The 19,704-nt window shown below is 39.2% G+C and overlaps 1 protein-coding gene across 4 annotated transcripts in view; it reads right to left on the bottom strand.

The window, feature by feature from the left end:
- LOC140549669 (mediator of RNA polymerase II transcription subunit 13-like) overlaps positions 1-19,704 on the bottom strand; it is a 139,661-nt gene that overhangs the window by 25,958 nt on the left and 93,999 nt on the right. For 3 of the 4 annotated variants that reach the window (XM_072673422.1, XM_072673443.1, XM_072673435.1), the window contains exons 5-8: positions 6,603-6,754; positions 6,212-6,406; positions 4,955-5,119; positions 526-673 (exon numbers count right to left, since the gene is read on the bottom strand). In XM_072673422.1, coding sequence (XP_072529523.1) covers positions 526-673; positions 4,955-5,119; positions 6,212-6,406; positions 6,603-6,754 — 660 coding nt within the window. The remainder of the gene's footprint in view (positions 1-525; positions 674-4,954; positions 5,120-6,211; positions 6,407-6,602; positions 6,755-19,704) is intronic. The other variant, XM_072673428.1, reaches the window with a different exon arrangement.

The raw sequence follows: 19,704 nt of genomic DNA, 5'->3' as shown, positions 1-19,704 counted from the left end.
CGGGGGGAAAGGTTAATCTGTGTAATTGAACACTGCTAAAAACTAATCACCAGATACTTAGTTTAATCTGAAACTGATGTAGAGTACATTGATTTCTATGGAGCTATGAAAGTTAAATGTCCGTCTTCAAATTACATTGGAAATGGCAATCATCAGGGTGCAAGCACTATGTGTCGTTATGAAGCCAGCAGAGCACAAATGATAGGCAGTTCTTCAGACTAGCTTCCAATTAAAAATATATTGGGTCTCAGAAGAAGATGAGTAGCTGGTTAGGCTATTTAAATGAAATGAAATGTGTTGGTACTTTTGTGTAAACTGCTATGTTGCATGGAAATGGATTTGTGAAAGTTCCTAATGTAAAGCCAACCTTACTGCTCCTGAAATTATCATTGGCAATCAAACGATACTCAGAAGGCAATGTGTCTGCTTACTTTTCATGGGCAGCATACATGGTCAACAAAACAGTGACAATAAGCAGAGAACATAGGAGCCCAGTCTGGCTTGCGCAGTCAAAGAAAGACATACCTGTGATGTAGCTGGTTCACATAGCATTCCTTCCAGGCCTGATGGACCATCTGATTGGTCAGCTTCTTCTCTGTATGCTTTGGGCTGTGGGCTGGGCCGCTCTCTTGGCTAGCAACACTGGAGACTGCAGTCTGAAAGCCACTATCACCTACAAAATGTACATAAATTACAAACCGTCACTAGTGGTCCAAATGTCGTCCAAGTGTCTGTTTATTTGGTTTGGGGCTTCACTGCTGTTTGCTTTGGCAAGGAGAAAAGAAAGCACAAGATCGTAAACTACTTCAAACACCACCACACTGTCCTCTAAGTCACTTCAGCTCAACAACCGAATCAGCTGTATCTTAATTTGCGATTCATTCACCGACCCTTAATTAAATGCTAATGACAAAAGGATGACACAAGAGATGATAACAGGGATGAGCAAGCGTGCGAGGATTTGCTATCTTACAGTACTTAAGCACATAATCTTAGACTTCAAGACACAAAGGGTGACATGCTATAGATGCTTATCAAATAAGTAGCAGCAAAGAGTCAGATTAGGATTAGAAGAATCACATTTATGGAAATTGGTAAGGATGCAGAGGTTCAGTTTTTTCTTTGGTGATACTGGTTTCAATATCAGTGGCCTGGTTCATGTACAGAAGTTTTTGTTTGTTTGTTGTAGTTTCTTTTAGCTTTTTAAATGAATTTCATGCTTTAAAATAATAAATTGTTATTCTTCTAAAAAAATATTTTTTCTTAATTTTCTCTTAAGAAAAGTTCTGTAACCAATTTGTATTGCATATTCTTAAATATTGTACTCAGCTTTGCGATTGCTTCACACTATTGTCTCCTCGGACTGTAAGAGTTTAGGTACGTCTCTAAAATAAATGATCAGTTTAAATAGTTAAACTGCTAGATTGAATCTCTAATTAAACAAGATTAAACATGGAGATGTTCTTAAAGCAGTATAAAATGTCAAACATCACGTCTTCTTTAGCTCTTCACTGAACATTTTTAAACGCTTAGTTTGATTGTGTTTTCTCCATTTTGCTAACCCTAACCCTAATAAGGGAAAATTTACGATAAGCATAAGTTACAAATGGACTACATAAGAAACATGAAGAGTGTCTAAAGAAAAGATGATGACGAATCCCATTGTCCTCGTGAACTGAACAAATCCCAAATGAGAAAACACTGGTGAATATCAGAATATTTGTGAAAACTGCATAAGTGGCTTTTAAGAAGAATTTTCTTCTTAAGAACGGTTGGTGAATGAGGCCTATTCTTATGTTTGTCTCTAAGACTGTGTGTAAGATTTTCTTAGAAAAGCTTTTGTGAATCTGGGGCCAGAATTTCTCTTTAGGGAAGATTTAAGACACAAGAAAATTCTTAACAAGATTTATATTTAAACAAGAAAAGTATTCTTCTCAAGACTCCGTCTTGTGAATCCGTCCCCTGAACATCCCAAATACCAGTCCGATACAACACTATTAAGGGAATTAAAGTTACAAAAGCATAGACGTACACTGAAGGCAAATGCGCCATACCATATTATAATGTTCCATGGAGAGAGTCTTGCATGAATGCTGAAATGATGTTGCAAGGTCTATTAAGTTGCACTGTTGCAGTTTTATATTGACTGAAAAGGACATGTCAGATATTCAATCCATTTAATAGTTTAGTGGTTAACATTGGTCCTAATCAGGGGGATACTAAAATTTTGTATATACCAAACAGCTCTAATGTTATCTTTAGCTCATCATTAGTCCCCTCATCTGACACCAAAACCTACAGATTTATCGGCTAGTATCTTAGTAAATCCAGTTTATTTATACTGTTATGAATGCTATGAATGCTATGGACTACACGTCTGCTTTTTTCACTTTTTATAGTTAGTCTCTGGTCCTGATACAGATCCAGTATTGGATCAGTACATCACTAGAAACTGCCATGTGTGCAGCCTCAGTGGAATACGATGAGACAGACATTGCAGGGTTAATAATCTCTTCTAGCAGGTAGTAATGTAGGCTCATGGGTCGTTAGCAGAGCCATTAAGAGGAAATGCACCGTAAGCGTGATTACATTCTGACTGGAGAGGTGCTTGGTAATGAGGTTGAGATAAGAGGAAATGAGGTTGTTGAGGGGGGGATCTATGGGGGAATGTAAAGAGCTGATCAGTGTATTCAGTCCTAATGATTAGTCCATCCAAATGAGGAACGCTTAAGCATACACTGTAATTCTGTACAGGATGTGATCATTCATTGCTGTGTAATAGAAGCAAAAACCATGACGGTACCCATTCAGGGCTTACGTGATATTTACCTTGGAAAAGAGATTTTGTCTTGATGGGTTTTCTGCTTAATTAGCTCGAGCGCACTTCAGCAGTATCCTCTTTGACTAAGCATATCTGCCGCCAGATCTAACACAGTTTAACTCTTGCTAAATAACTGACTAAATATTTGAGCGAGTTGAACATTTTTATACTAGTAACTTCCCACTTATCCTTTGCAAGTGGCGCAAGTGCAAACGCTACAACTGACCCCAAGTTCAGCTGCAGTACTAGTATCTATAAAACATCCCATTATAAGATCCTTTCTCTACTCAATTCCCCATCTTAAAAGGGACACTGGGTTTAGAGCATGGACCCGGGTGGTAGGTCAAGGTATGTTAATTTATGGGCACTGTGGATTGGCTGGTTGGACCAGCTCATGTTTCAAAAGATTCGGTCAGGATATAAGGACAGAATCTCTTAGTAAAACTCAGAGAGAGAATATCTCAGTGGGTAGAAAACACAAGGGGCTCTCTTTCTCACTTTCTCTCTTATTCTTACTCTTAACCTCTCTTACTTTCTTCCGTACTATGCTGGTAGTAATTAGGGAGTCTTCATTTGCTGTATTTGCCTCAATGAATATACATTAAGTGGTGCAGCCTCATTTTGAACCTTATTCATTATTCAGTTGTAACTAAGCTGACTGAGTACCATTAACAAATCCATCTGTGTTACCTAAACCCTGTGTGAAGTTTAACCCAATGAATCGTGTCTATTGCACACTGTGCATTATACGTATAGTACTGTGCAGGGGTTTTAGGCATCTAATCATAATTATGGTAAAAAGTAACAAGAATGTGAGAAGTGAGTTTGAAGAAAGTAGTTGAGATCATCTGAGCCAGTTGGTTCCAGATTTTTCTCAAGTGCGTGGATTTGTTCAATTCCATCCTGAGCTCACCTGATTTAACACCATTAAGCACTGATTTACCAAACCAGGTGTTGGATGATTCGATTCCCAGTCTGGGTGACTATGCTGCGCTACACCAATAAGAGGGCAAGACTCCTAACACTACATTGGCCCACCTCTGTAATACTAGTAACCTTGTAAGTTGCTCTGGATAAGAGCGTCAGCTAAATGCCATAAAATGTAAAACCACAACTTCTTATATTAATGACATTTGTATTTATTCTCATATCAGTATTTTACTGAGTAAATAAACACTGTCTAGAAAAGGAGTTTTTAGTTCTCATTTTCACAGGCGGCTAAAACGTTTGCTTTTTGGAGTCAGTTTAAATCAATGAACATCTTCATGCATTTAACTTTAACTCGCCAGTGTCAGTAAATCGCTGTTGGTCCTGGATAGGAATATACAGAAAGACAGAAAACCCCTACACAGAGTTAAGTCTGGGGGTTAGGTGTAAGATTGGAAAAGTAATTTATTCAGTGCAGATCTAACAATCTTTCCCACCTCTATAATCACTAAAGACATTACATACCAAAATAAACATGAAAGGCAATTGCTGCTATATTTCTGTTTGACCACAAAGTTAACCGGCAAGTGTAAGTATGCCACATTAAACAGCATCTACACCCACACAACTACACAGTAGAAATACATCAATTTCAATATTTATAGCAAGTTCTAAATTTATATTAGAGTTACAGACTCCTCTCATTGTTCACTTTGGGGGGGCTTAGTTGTAACATTGTGGTAAAAATACCCCCCCAGTGTGGAAGCTATACTTGCTTGACTGGCTTTTATTGTGAGCAGCCTATACGTTTGAAGAGGGTTTGAAATAATATAGGTGTAAAGTGGCTTCAAGAAATGGCTGTAGATAGCTGTCAACATCTGCGGATGAAGTGTTTCTTAAACTTCAGTAATTGTATCAAAAATATGGGCTGCATTCAGAATGTTGAACTGGAGCTTTCTTTTTTTATCACTGTATAAAAGAAATGTGGCGCTTCCTTTTATGGCTGGATGAACTTTGTTCGCTCACAGGCAGAGCAGAATTCAGATCACTAAGGGCTTACTACTGATCTGTTTCATCAAAGTAACACTAATACTTTAAAAACTAAACATCAAAAAGAAAAAATATTACTAAAAAGAGTCCATTGAAAGGCAGAAACTGCTGCTTTTTTCTGCCTCAGCAAATACTGTGTGTGTGTGTGTGTGTTACCTGAGCAGGGTTGCTCTGGCGAAGTGGGGGGTGTGAGGGGGATGCCGCAGTTGGAGGAGTCTCTGATGCCACTCTGAGCGCCCTGAGCAGGCGGAGGTTGCTCCACTGGCAGATCTGCCTGAGCAATGAGCACAAAGGCTGCTGGATAAATCATCCTCACGCCACCTGCAGTGGAACAAGAGAGAGGTAAACACTGAGATGGATGTATGGAGGGAAGAGAACAGGAGGTTCAGTACTGAGAGAGATCACAAAGAGATCACAAAGCCTTCTGAGACTATAGGATTTTAGAGAAGAGAGATAATCGATATAGAGAAGATGACACAAAATGAACTCGTGCTATCGGACTGCAGTTCGTTCTAAAAGCACTTTCCATGTGCTTAAACCCAGCAGGCACCGGCCGTCGATTTGATGTCAGAAAAACGTTGGACTCTTAACATCGGACAGACATTGAATTGTACAGATGGTGAATTCTGGTTGATAAAATTTTGACACATATCTATCAAAAATCTACATTGGGTTCACATCAAGCTCTAATGTTAGGCAGATGTTGGATTTTGGTTACTGAACACCATGAATTAAAGCTAAACATCTAACAACGTTGGAACGCTCTCAGGTTAATGAGGTAGTTTTGTATTAGGTAATTATATCAGAATATTATGACCATCTCTGGTTTGGAATGAACATGGCCAATTATATCAACTCCCCTTATCAAATAGGAGCATGCTGTACTTCTATAATTACAGACTGTAGTCCATTTGTTTATCTTCATACTTTGTTAACCTCCTTTTACCTTGTTCTTCAATGTTCAGGACCCCAGAGGACCACCACCATCACAGAGCAGGTATTATTTGTGTGGTGGGTCATTCTCAGCACTGCGGCGATACTGAAGTGGTGGTGGTGGTATGTTAGTGTTTGTTGTGCTGGTATGAGTGGATGGGACACAGCAGTGCTGATGGAGATTTCAGACACCTCGGCATCACTGCTGGACTGAGAATAGTCCACCAACCAGAAATATCTAGCCCACAGCGTCCTGTGGGCAGCGTCATGTGACCACTGATGAAGGATTAGAGGGTGACCAACACAAACTGTGCAGCAACACATGAGCTTCTGTCTCTGATTTCACATCTACAAGCTGGAGTGTCTAATAGAGAGGATCGTCAGTGGACACATGAAAAAATCTCCAATCAGCTTCTCGAGCAGTCTACGTGAGGCTAAGCCTTCAGATTGCTAACACACAGAAATAAGAGCACTGCTCACCAACGATGACCTCCAGAGCAACATGGCTATGGGGGTCATAGGTGGGGTCGCTCTCATCCCGCTCGCCTTCCTTGCGCTTCAGCACCATGGGGTAGAAGTGGCTCCACTCCTCCATTAGCTTCCGCACGGCTGGATCACTCATCTTAAAGGTCTGTCCAGTTAGAGTGCCCCCCAGCCCGTACGGACTCAGGATCACTGAGGGACACAGATAAAAGTGCTGCACATTAGGATTCATTCAGGGGTTCTGTTAGCCAGTAAACACCAGGTTCTTACAGGTAAACCTCAGATGGTCTGCTATAAGTCATCTGCACAAATTAATGCTTCTCAAACTACTACTCAAAAGTTTGAGAAGTAGCTTACAGTTTTACCAAATATTAGAAGGTTGGCTCACCCTGTATGGGGCTGCTGGAGGTCTGGGCCAGGCGCACATGCTCCTCAGTGATGTGATAGGCAGGCTGGTGCTGAGCGATCTCCACACTGGTGCACACATTGCTCTCACCATGCAGGAAAAAGGAGAAGGAGCAGGAAAGGTGCTCACTGCTGCTGCAGAGAGGGAAAGAGAGGGGGGTGTCTCATTTTAGACATACAGTATTTTGGATATATGGCTGATAACATAACTTCACTGTTATGGAACAATAAGAAAAGATATTATTTAGGCATATCCCGATTGGTCATTACTTGCTTAAAGGAATACCCCAGTGCTTTTCCAGCTAAACTTAATTTCTCCATTTGCCACAATCGTACCATATGATTGGGTACCATGGACAATACTTCCACTGTACTAAGAACACCAGTTAGAAGAAATGCTGATCAATGGACTGGTTTGGAAACACATGGAAAATGAAAAAAACTGACCCGCCCATGAATATCCAACTATTTAGCCTACAACAGTTTAGCATCACCCATTCATAGCAAGTTATATGTGTTTCAAGACACAACACAAAGCAGCCAATCAGAACAAGTGTCATTTACATTCCCTATATGCACAAAATCAAGTGTTTAAAAAAAGAGTTCACCCCGCTCTTGTTGAAGTAACTCTATCTGCTGTGCATGAAATGCGTTCTACTAGATTTTGGAGCATTGCTGTGAGGATTTGATTGCATTCAGCTACAAGAGCATTAGTGAGGTCAGAATGCTGGATGATCACCACCCCAACTCCCCAGCTCATCCCAAAAGTACTGGATGGAGTGCCATTATTCCAGAGAACAAACTTTCACTGCGTGACAGCCCAATGCTGGGGGTTTTTGTACACCTCTAGCTAATGCTGGGCATTAGGCATGATGGCCTTAGGTCCATGTGTGGCTAATTCTACTGGCAATCCTTTTCTATGGAGATTATATAAGCTGTGTGATCACTCCAGTCAGCAATGAGAGCACCGTAACCTGGCTAAATTCACTAATTAGAGGGGGTGCCTGAATCCTTCTGGACATACAACATATGTACAGGGTCTAAATTACTGTTAACTGTACTCTACAGGTACTGTACACTGGATGGCTGTTAAATAAAAAAAAACATTTAAGCTTCCTCCAAAAGTGGTTCTTCAAAAGTATCAGAAGATCCAGGTCTTTTTTTGGAGTGTGGAACCAGGGCGGTTGAAGGTGAGCTGCGGAAGCTGTCTGTGTACACTGAAACACTGACCCGTCCTTCACTAATACATCCAGAAGAGGGTGCTATCTCTCAGAGGACTGAGGCAATCTGTGTGGCACATGAGCATTCCTCAAGCTCACCAAGAACAACAGAACATTGGAGTCATAACAGCAGGCTGTTTCAGCACACAGCCGTTAACACACACACACACACACACACACACACACACACACACACACACACACACATAAACTTCTGCATGTACTGGCTGCATTAGCTTTCCACTGCTACTCCTCATATTTAAATAATTCAGATTCCTGCTGTGCATGAATCTAACAGAAAGAAAAAAACACACCCGCTACACCAATACACTCCCCCTCCTCCCCCTGCAACTCTGTCCTAACACCATATGAAGTACTATTTATAGATGCATAGGGTGCCAGTGGGAAAAATCTCTTGTTAGAGCATTGGAGCAGGCCACAGATATGTACACACACACAGAGAGAAACACACACACTTGTAACCCCATTCAGAGTACTCCATAGCCTACGAAAGCATGTTGCTCAACATCCTCTCAACTCGTTGCTGTGTGCTGTGCATAAACACAATGTCATCCTTTTGTACACGGGTAGATACGAGCCATGTTAGCTACTGATGTGCCAGTGGAAGAGTCAAATAGGTAAACAGAACACTGTGACTTTTTAACGAGCACAGGAGTTCGGTACAGACTCAAAAGACCAGCCAATGGACTGCTCATTATGCTCCTGGTGTAATACATAAGCTTCTGAAATTCAACATTCTGCAGATGGCACCATGCCCCTATTAGGAACTCTGGGCCTAGGATACGGTTTTCTCTTTGGAAAATATGCATGAAAATTTGACGTAAATTGAGCCCAAACAGTCAATGTAATACAATAGAAATAGAACATTAGAACGTTTTCTGTGCCTATTAAAACACCTCCTTTTGATTACAGTCTGATATACATGTTAGAGACAGCCGTAGCTATAGCTATTCAATGTACAGTGTTCTTCAGTAAGGTTTAGCTATGATGGCTATGGCAGAAATACTGTACTACCAGCTCATATCTTAAAAGATGTGCCTATCTGAAGGTAAACATATACTATTTTGATCTAACACTCTATTCAATCTGAGCTAACATTAGCGTGCATTTCTGTTTACCCTAACTGGGCAACTCAACTGAGCGGTCACACACGTTTTTTGCTCAGCTTTCAGACAATGATATGCTGCATGGAATCCACATAAGACACTCTATTCAATGAGGAGAATAAGGTCAAACAGATGAAGATGAGTTTTGTTGAGTTTTTATTACAACAATCTGATCATGAAAAAAGGTTTAACACTTAACACCTACCTAACCTAACAGGGGTAGTATGGGCAGTATGGGCAGTCATGGCCTAAAAGTTAGAGAAGTGGGCTTGAAATGGGAAGTTCACTGGTTTGATCTTCTGGACTGATGATAAGTGTGTGTGGGAGGGGAGTGAAGAACCAGCGTTTTTTCGCCCTTGAGTAAGATACCTAACCCCAACTGCTCCATGGGTGCTGATGTGGATGCTTTGGAGTGCATGTTTACTATTAAATGTGTGTGTGTGTTTGTTCCCATGGTTATAAAGTGTGTTACTAATTCTAAAAGCAAGCTAACACTGCTCAACATTACTCACACATAACAACACTAGCTACTCAAACTGTACTCTACCACCGCAAAATAAACTTAACAGCCATATTCAACAAAGCTTGCTGGCTTGTTGAGGCAGGTTACCAACTTAAGGACCTCCTAACCCACAGGCCTAGTTGTCAATAATTGTGTTGATCTATTATTATGCTGCTAACTGTAACAGCATTTATGCTATGCTGCTGTTACAGTTCACAGTAAGTTGTAAGTTTGGACTCTTTTTCTCGATTAATAAAGTGATTTTGTATTTTCAAATTCAAGTTTTAGAGCACAATTTCTATTTAATAGCTGACAACAGGTTAGAGATAACAGATAACAAAGGTTATGGCATATTTATCTGAATATTTAAAATTAAGCAAACAAACAGTGCAGTACAATGTATTGGTGTGTGTTCTTCGTAGAGGATTTGCATTTATTTTCACAAACAAAACACGTAAGTTTAACCAGAAGCGCACACCTTTCGCACAGTTAATCTACTCAGGACTGCACTGTTCACACAACTCTCACTCTTACACATCTTATAATCTGTTATCTAGAGTGCATTATTTAGATAGAGTGTTTAAACTGTAAAACTGTGGAATTCCCTCCAACAAAACACAATTTTAAAAAAGCAGCTTGAATAAATAAAAAACATTATTTAAATTTTTTTTATTTTATTACTATGTTATTACTATGTTTCTGAATGAAATAATAAAGTATAATAAAATAGTAGTGATGAATAAAACAAAAGTCTAAATGACATTTTATTAGATATTTTTTCGAAAATTTTGATTCGTTGTATAGTGCTTCTATTTTGAGCTATTACTCGTGTTTGCTTATTTTTCATTTGCTATTGTTCTGGAAACCAATGTGTATTTTACATATGACAAAAATTATGTTGTTATTATTATTATTGCTATTATTATTATTTAACATACTACTTATATTGTATTGTTAATGATATGATTCTGAAAGATTGTCACAATTTTAATACGGAGATAAATAGATTTGCATGATAATAATGCAGGCTTCTCAATTTTCGGTGTTTACCCTGCTGTGCTCAAGAAAACCCGTTATCCGATGATGATTATTCTGACAATTTGTGGAGTAATCAACTTAGCAGTGAGCTTAAACTCCACAATAACAGAGCATTCATAGACTTTCCAATCCTCAAAATGTTTTACTGGAAGAACACAATAGTGTTTCATTTACAAATCAGTAGTTTATGGCAGTGAAAGGATCTCAGCAGTGTAAAAGAAACAGTGCGTGGGAGGAACGAGGGCGGGGCGTCTTGGCGTGCGCTCCATGTTGACACAGGAGCCAATCATGCGCGTGTATCCTCCCGCTCCGATCCTAGATTTTATCAAAGGCTTAGACAAGCCATCAGAGGCGGTGGCGATAACACCCTGTCTGATAGCATCGCTGCGGGGAGACGAGGAGGGAAGGACAATAACGCTCTCGTGAATGGCCTGTTAATGTGTTTTTACAGTACAAGACTGGCTTACAAACAATATCACTATACACAGTGTGCTCGCACGATTACAATACACAGAATTCTAGGAAACGCTGAACAGAAACACAAGAGAAGCTTGGAGAAATGTTACTTGCACTTATGCTGAGGAACAGACGCAAGGTTTTAACACACATCACTCAGAAACAACTATAAAAGTCTTGATTTAATTACGACTCTTTAGGAGAGGATTACATTCTTTGCACCATTATTTTTACATTAATTTTAAATTGTGTTTAAAATACACAATACAACTGTGACTGGAAGAACTACAGATTAGTATCATGTAGACAATGAAAGCAAGGAATTTTAGGGGATTTTTATATTATAGTTAATAAGAATAATTACGAATATTAGCTTGACCTAGAAGCGTGTGCATTCTTTACTGAACCTAACTATAATCTATTCTAAAAGACCAAAATAGACACAGTTAAATCTCCAACCTTTAGAGCATGTATCTCTGAAACGGCAACTTTACAGAAGAAGTCAATGTAAAAAAATGGAAAGCATTTGATAATTTTGTAATTTTGGAGAATTTCTATTTCATACATACATAAAGTAAAAAACAAATTGAAATCATGTCAAAAAGTTAAAAGTGTAAAAAATAGAGATTGTTGCATGACTGCATAGATATGCTTAATAAAAATGACAAAAAATCTACACAATAATTATATAATAATTCATAGCATTAACCTTTAAAGATGATATTTTGGCCTCATTACGAAATTCCAATATTGACAGTATACCCACTAGAAGCTCTGCTTAGCAGTGAACTCTACAACCGGATTCAGGTTTGAGTTTCAGATGTATGTGTGTGTGTGTGTGTGTGTGTGTCTGTGTGTGTGTGTGTGTGTGTGTGTGTGTGTGTGTGTGTGTGTGTGTGTGTGTGTGTGTGTGTGCGTTGTTTGTGGTCATTCTCTATTCTCAGAGGATGCAAGTGGTCACATTCTGAACAGAAATAAAAAAATAGCAGGGCCTCTTTTCCCAGTAGCTTTGTGGCTTACTGTACCAGCCAGCTGGGCATCGGGACACTTGCAAAGTGAATAACACTCTGTGTTATTACGCCATGTTGCCCAACTGACCAAGACAGAGTAACAACACACTGAAAAAATTCACACTCTTTTGACTCTCGTCGTAGCTGCAGCTAAACCTGACATAAACTGTAATTTATCAGTTTATCAATTCACTTTTGAACTATTTATGCAATCATATCATGTTCGGTAGAAACATCATCCTTATATTTTTATATATCCGTATAAAATGAAATATGATGTGGTGTAAATCTTCAATATTTTAAGTAAACTAGTTTTTGATCATCTTCTCATTTTCCCTTCCGCCTGCGATTACTGAGAAATGGACATTTTATCTCTAGAGAAAGCCCATTTTAAAGGTAACATGGTAAACAATTTGCAACAGTTCTGTAGTTTGTACAGTAAGTATGCCACATAGTTAGCTACAGTACAGCCACATAGTTAGCTAGTTAACATAACAGTTAACCCAAGGCTCCAGTACGTCTTAAAGTTATGTCTTTTGAGTTTAATTTTCCCCAAAAATTATATTGTTCTAGATAGCATACTGAGTTTCCTCTTAAACACTGGATTTACAGCATATAGAGCTTTGTTCTGTCCATCAGCCTGAAGGTGTTTCTATAATGAAAGGCTTGTTATTTGAAGCCATATCAAGCAAAAAGTCTCTGCGGGCATGAGAAGAAAGGCACTGACCGAGCAGGAACCGTGCAAAACAGACAAGCAACGTCACACAGGCAGGGCTGGAAACAAAGGGTTCTGTTAATTTACTGCATTGAGCTTGGCACCCTAATCAGTTCATCAGTGCTGTTCGTGTTGTTTTCTCAGGCTGTAATTTCACAAGTGTTGAGTCTTGAGTTCATGTCGAGTCATTTAAGGTCAAGCCTGTGTCAGTCAACATGCAACCTGAGCCACTGACTGAAAATATTACATTTGATATATATGAATCATGTGTGAACGAGATATGTACAAGTGATTATTGCAGTGCTGATGTTATGTGTTACTGCAATGGAAATAAGACCATGTAAATTGCGAGGAATAAGAAGCTTATTAATGATGATATCTAAAGCAACTACTTTGTTTAAACACCAAAGTTTGCAACCAGCACCAGTAAGAGCCACACTACATCAATCCTCCCGCTTCCCAGCTCTAATCCCCTTACTCTAATAGTCTTTACTTTCAGTTAGAGCTGGGCAATATGATGATATTTAATCGTATTGTGAAACATTTAGTTATTGTGATAACTAAATGCTTTTTTAAGCATATTGAGGATACTGTTAGATACTGTTAATAAACACTGATCAGCTGCAGGTTTTATTACTAACAGTGGAATTAGACTGGTTTAATTAGATGAAGAGCAGCAGGTGTTGAATAAAAATCACTGTATTCAGTACAGGAGAGTATCTGAATAGTAGTTTATAAGAATCTGTCGCTACTGATGTGTTTAGTCTGTGATTGCATGTATTGTGATATAGTATTTTTACCATATCGCCCAGCCCTACTTTCAGTGGAATTCCAAGTTCCAAGTCATTTTGGAGCATTTCTATTAAGCTATCCACCATGAAATTCTGATCCAATGCAAAGCACAACTGTTAAATTCACGTCATGTCAAAAAGTCAAAAACAGCAAAAACAGAGATACGAGGTATTTGTCCCACAGAGATTAAGTTTTTGTTCCCTGTAGAGTCTTGATTTCGAGACAGAAGGTGGTTAAATATCCCTTAGCAAGTTGCACCTTAATGCTTTTAGTAACCAGCAACACGCTTCTGGCAGAACTTTGGTTGGACATGAAATGAAATACACAGATTTCCTGCCACAGACTTGACTTTCTAGCACAGTCGCCATATTGTTGCCCTTAAATCACCTTTAATGTGTCCTGTTCGAACACTGGACTGTGTCCAGGTATCAACCATCTAGCTGTCGGTTTGAGGTTATGCTGACATAATTCTGAGGCACTCCTCCTTCTTCATTTTTCCATCCACCTGCACCACTCCAAAACAGACCCAGTGCATGTTGCTACCACCACCATGCGGTTGGTTTAGTGTTCCTGATGTTCAAATGTCTCAACTTTCCTTCTCCAAACATCACTGTCCCATCTGACCATAAAAATATATATATATTTTTTTGAAGCTGTTTTTTTTTTTCTTGGATGGCAGCCTTGCAGTCCATGTCGTTGTAAAACTTGCTTGACTGTAGCATCTGCATTGATCTCCTTGAATTTTCCCACTGTCCTGTGGGTCAGTGAGTGAGTGCTGTCAAACAAACCTTTTTTAAGGGGGGCACAGAGAAGCTACCAGCTGTAGTCAATCATGATCACTAACAGGAAGTTATGAGGCCTTGGCCTTGTCAAGTTAACCTCTTAAATAGCTTATGGCCCGCTGACAGGCCAAAAGTGTTATTACAAACTTCTACTACCAAAGAATAGCCCCACTAGTTTGTACAGAAGTCCCTGCTATGTGTAATAAGCATTAAGGACATAAATGTATGTATAAATGTGATCTAGTGCTGATTTTCAGGAAGAAAAAAAAACTAAATTAAAATGGGCAAATTTCTTGTTTTCTATTAACGATGTGTGCTGTAAGCTCAATACGCCCCCAAAAAATAACAGTCCAAAGAAATAGCTGAACAAAGAAATAAACCTCCAACGTCTGAAATGACTTTGGATATTTGTAATATCTGACAGAACTGAGCTGAGAAGATGTGTGTCTGATTACACACATGGCAATGAGAACATATATGAATTATGAATCGTGTTAACATATTCCCAATCTTAAGTGAAGCGGCACAAAAATGAGCTGGTCAGATAGCATCGCATATCCGATGTATATGATGAAATATACACACAGTGATTGCTCGCTCATGCAGAGCACCACTGTGCTGCACTAATGCACTGTGTGGAGTGTCACTCACCCACGAATTACACACATGGCCAGCGTGTGTTCTTCATCCCTGCACTGCTTACCCACTGAGCACATGCGACGCTCAGCACTGGCCTGCAGTGCTACTGTACCCACAAAGTATTAATAAATGAAGGGATGAGATGCTGGCTCATGACCGGAGAAGGAGAGAGAGAAAGAGTGAGATATAGAGAGAGAGATAGAGATAGAGAGAGGCTGAATATAATAGCAAAAAATGAGTAATGTAGAGTGTAGAGGATTTTATGTTTATTGACAGTAATAGCATTGAAACAATTAAGCTTAATGAGCAATTTCATTTAAGGCTAATTTACCAAGGTTAGCAGGCTAGCAAGAGGTTAGCTTACCAAGGCTAGCATAGGCTGGCTACTTTTTTTATTTAATTTTTGGCCTCAACAGGTTTCTGTAACCAAGAATGAATGAATTAACTTATTAATTATTTTTGAAGAAACATTTTGAAGACCATTAGAATGCTCTTTTGATTGTTTTGTGATTGAACGTTTGATTGTTCAATGACAGATTTATACATTTATACATTTCTGCTTGCAACTAACTATGTGTCAGTTATTGTTTGCATTGGTATGCCTTCATGTCTGCTGTTGACAAAAAAGTAAGTACATTGATGATAGTGTATGATATAGTTCCTTTAAATTGTTCAACATTTCCTATTAATTCCAATAAAATCCCATATATGCTCATCAATTCCCTAGGTTCCCAAAATGTCCATGGAAAGTTCACATTTTGGAATTTTCCCAAAGTTCCTAAAGTTCCCATGGAAAGAACCAGTAATTTACTGGAAATTAATTGGACATTTTCCACCCCTCTGCAACCCTAGTTCCCTAACAACATACACTGACATTCCGTTTACTTTACTTACTTTTTACAGTACAGCAAATGTTTGGACACCTCTAGCAGAATTACGCTGGAGGGGGCGATTGGAGACAACCCACCCAAAAACTCTTACAATCAATTGTATTAAAAATTCCTAGACTTTTTCTAATGTATGCAATATTAATTTAGATGAATATATGATGTTTAACCCTGAGGCTTATTACTCACTAGGGTGTTCTATTCAGTAACTACAGGGATGTCTGTACAGGCTGGTGGGGCTATTCTCTGGCAATAGAAGTTTGTAAAAACACTTTTGGCCTGCAAGAAGAGCATTGGTGTTTAAGGGGTTAATATGTAATCTCTTTAGTTGTATCACAGTGACCGTTCAGGCCTTGGAGATTGTTTGGAGAATGCTGTTTATGTTCTTCATAGCTGCCAAGTATTTAACCCATACACCCCCCCCCCAATCACATGCAATTCTCCCAACACTAAGAGGGTGAATACCAACACATGCATCTTCCAACACATGTGCACAATCAGCCACTGCCAAACTGCCCCTGAAGCAACATCAGCAGACAACCAATGCATGGAAGAAACCCGGCTCTGATGCATTGGCCAGCAAACACCAGTGCTGGCCAGCATTGCACTGGAGTGATATGGAGAGAAAGCGCCATCTACCCACCCTGGAGAGAGCAAGGTCAACTGTGCTCTCTCTCTGGGCCCCGGCTGTCCGGACCGTTGTTGATTATTAAAATAAAAAAGTAAACAGCCTCTGCAGCAGACTAGGTTAAATGTTTTTCCACAGGTGCTGATGTGCAAATACTTTATATTTGTTGCTGAATGCAACAAATACAGAAACGTGTGCAACATGTTTGCCCACCCTTCTAGTTGTAGTTTCAGAACCAAAAAACTTTACAGAACACTTTACTAAACATTTCAGAAAGCCAATATCACATTACACATTTACATTTTTTCATTATAATAATTTATTTTATTTCCATTTTCTCTGTTTTTGAGCAGTTGTCATTTCTGCAAATTCAAATTTCTGCTCTAAATAGCAATATTGTTATTTAGAATTTAGGGGAAATGTTGTCCATGGTTTATGAAATATAACGCAAATGTTGCAGTAAAACCAGAGAAACTGATAATATAGGGTGGTCTCTTAATTTTTTACGGAGCTGTATATGTATCAGCAATGTTACTGGCATTGGCAGATACTCTATGTATGCATACACTGCATAGTACTTACTCATCTATATATTTCATTAATAAAAAGTTTGATTATTGAAGAATAAATCCAGCATTGTTCAGAATGTTCAAACATCACACTCAAACATTTAAGCACTTCAATTACAAACTACAAACTGAAATGTGCAAACACCTGTTAACTAAGTAACTTTGGTGAATAAAGGCCAGTGTGTGCAAATCTAACATACAGCAGCAATTTTAACGAAAGCCTGGACCCGCCTGCGCCAAGAGTTTACCTTCTGGTGTTTGATTTGCTGTCAACAGCCCATACTGAACCTGTTAATTGTATGCAGATGCATATCTATGTGTATGTGAGTGAGTAAGTGAGAGAGTGAGAGAGAAAGACTCGTGTGAGCAGAAGTGGGTGAATTATTTAGCGCTGTACACACTTGATGGCTACACGTTTAACATGGGTGTCCCAGCATGCTTTAATAGGCTGGCACTGCGCACAATTAATACTTTTACACTGAAATCAATCAGAAACTACAGCGCTGCAGAGAGCGGTGCATGGACGCACCATTTACCATTCCCGGGGGGGGCTCTGTATGTGTGTGTGTGTGTGTATTCTATGTCATGTACGGCTTATGTACATTTGTCTAGTGTCATGTTTCAGACTGACTACGTGAGTGTGCTTGTACAAACCGGCTGTTCCCAACCCCTTCAAAAGACACTGAGCATCTCTATTTACTTAATCATTAAAAAATATGCATATTGCCACGATTGGAAAGAAAACCTTGTATCTCCAAAATGTCATAACCCTGCACCTTATCCCCAACATATACATTCAGTACTGAGTGCTGTGTCTGTGTTGCACTGTCCTGTCTGATTACTGTGTCTGATGTCTGTTGTATTTATGGTATTAATCGTATTGTTCTGGTTCTATGTTTGAACATTTGTGTTTGTACTTCATGTCTCTGTACTGTGTTGTTTCTGTACCCTGTTGCACCGTGATGGTCCTGGATGAATGTAATTTCACTCCACTGTGTACTTGTACTCAGATGGAATGACAATAAACGCCTCTTGACTTGACTTGACTTGACTTGATGTAATAAAACCAGAGCATTTCTATAGACAGTCTTATGCAAACGCTTGGTGCCTCCGGTTAAATAACACATTTTCTAAGTGAAAATAAGTGAATGAATCCTCTACAGGAAGCTCAACTTAACTATCTTAACACATACTTTTAATATTTAAAATATATTGAAAAAAAATGAATGTGCCATTACTTTTGTACACTGTTTTTTCAACTGCTTTTTTCCTTGAACTATAAAGATGCTTATTTGGAGATACAATGGCAAGGTCCATTAGCAACCGCCCATTGGTTTCTATTACAGGTATGGTTTGAGTAAACTGGTTCTTGAACTAACTACAGGGAAATGTGCTTGTTAGTGGTAACTGATCATATGCCACAGATGCAACGCGCCGAGACCGCTCCCGCTAAAGTGCTAAAGCTAAAGGCCGTCATGTCTAAACACATATGCTTTCTTCAGCACAGCCTTAGAAGCTTTTTTTATGTCCTAAAGGTGACAGTAATGAACACACTTTAGTTTTAAGGTTCCTCTGTGCTACTACTTGGGGTTGTAACAGAGCGCGGTTGTACTACGACTTGTGTGTGTAATGCGTTATCTATATAACCTTATCTGTGCTTTTATAGTTCTGGCAGTAAAGAGAGGGGAAAGGCTTTGTGTTAGATGCACTACAGCTATACGATGCTGCTATAATCTTTATGAGTCTCCTCTCTCCTCTGAGAGAAAGTCTGAATAGAGAGGTGTAGGGCTGTTGTTTGCAAAAGTTTGGACACCCGTATCAATGAAGTTCTCAACAAGAAGCAATTGCATATTGTTGCTGTCATGCAAATACCTTGTATTTACCTCTAAAATGGCAACTTCACAGAAGAAGGGAAATCCTTCTTAACTTTCAGTGGCAGTCAATGTAAAAATGTTTTATTCTGCAAGGCATTTGGGAGCATTTCTATTGGTCAATTAGACGTAAAGAACAAGCTTTGAACTGTGCCAAAAAGTCACAAATGGCAGAAATGAAGATACAAGGTTTTTGCATGACTGCAATGAAATACAGGGGTTTTCTGCATATTTTAGAGCACAGTGTCTATTTATTTCAGGACGTTTGTTTCCCCTCTGGTCTGAAATCTGTGTGTCTTCCTCTACTCGGCTCTTTTATTCAGTGCCTGTGTCAGCACTGTAGTGAAAGCGTCTTTTATCCACCTCTGCAATATCCCAAAAATTACACCAGCCTTCTCTCAATCCGCTGCTTAAACTCTTATTCAGGCTTTCATCTCCAGCTGTTTGGACTACAATAACTCCCTTCTAGCTGGTATTAGTTTTTTTCCTCCATTCACAAACGTCAGATGCTCCAGAACTCCACTGCTCGTCTTCTCACTCCCACCAGCTCAAATGATCACATTACACACGTTTTCCAATATCTCCACCTCGCTCCTTCTTATCTGTCTGATCACCTTCTTCCCTACAAACCCTCTCACATTCTCAGATCTTCTTCAGCCAGGCTAAAATCCACTATTTCTAAAATTCAACCCTTATGACTTTGGCGATTGAGACCCTTGGCTCTGGAATTCTGTTCCTCCACTGGTCCGGCAGTTTAACCCTTCCTCCATATCAAATCTAACCATAAAACACACCTCTTCTCTCAAACCAGAAACTACACCTCCATTAGGTCCTGCACTATCTAGTATG

This window comes from Salminus brasiliensis, chromosome 1, assembly GCF_030463535.1.
Source record: "Salminus brasiliensis chromosome 1, fSalBra1.hap2, whole genome shotgun sequence".
Taxonomy (NCBI): domain Eukaryota; kingdom Metazoa; phylum Chordata; class Actinopteri; order Characiformes; family Bryconidae; genus Salminus; species Salminus brasiliensis.
This window is presented reverse-complemented; position numbering and strand designations above follow the sequence as displayed.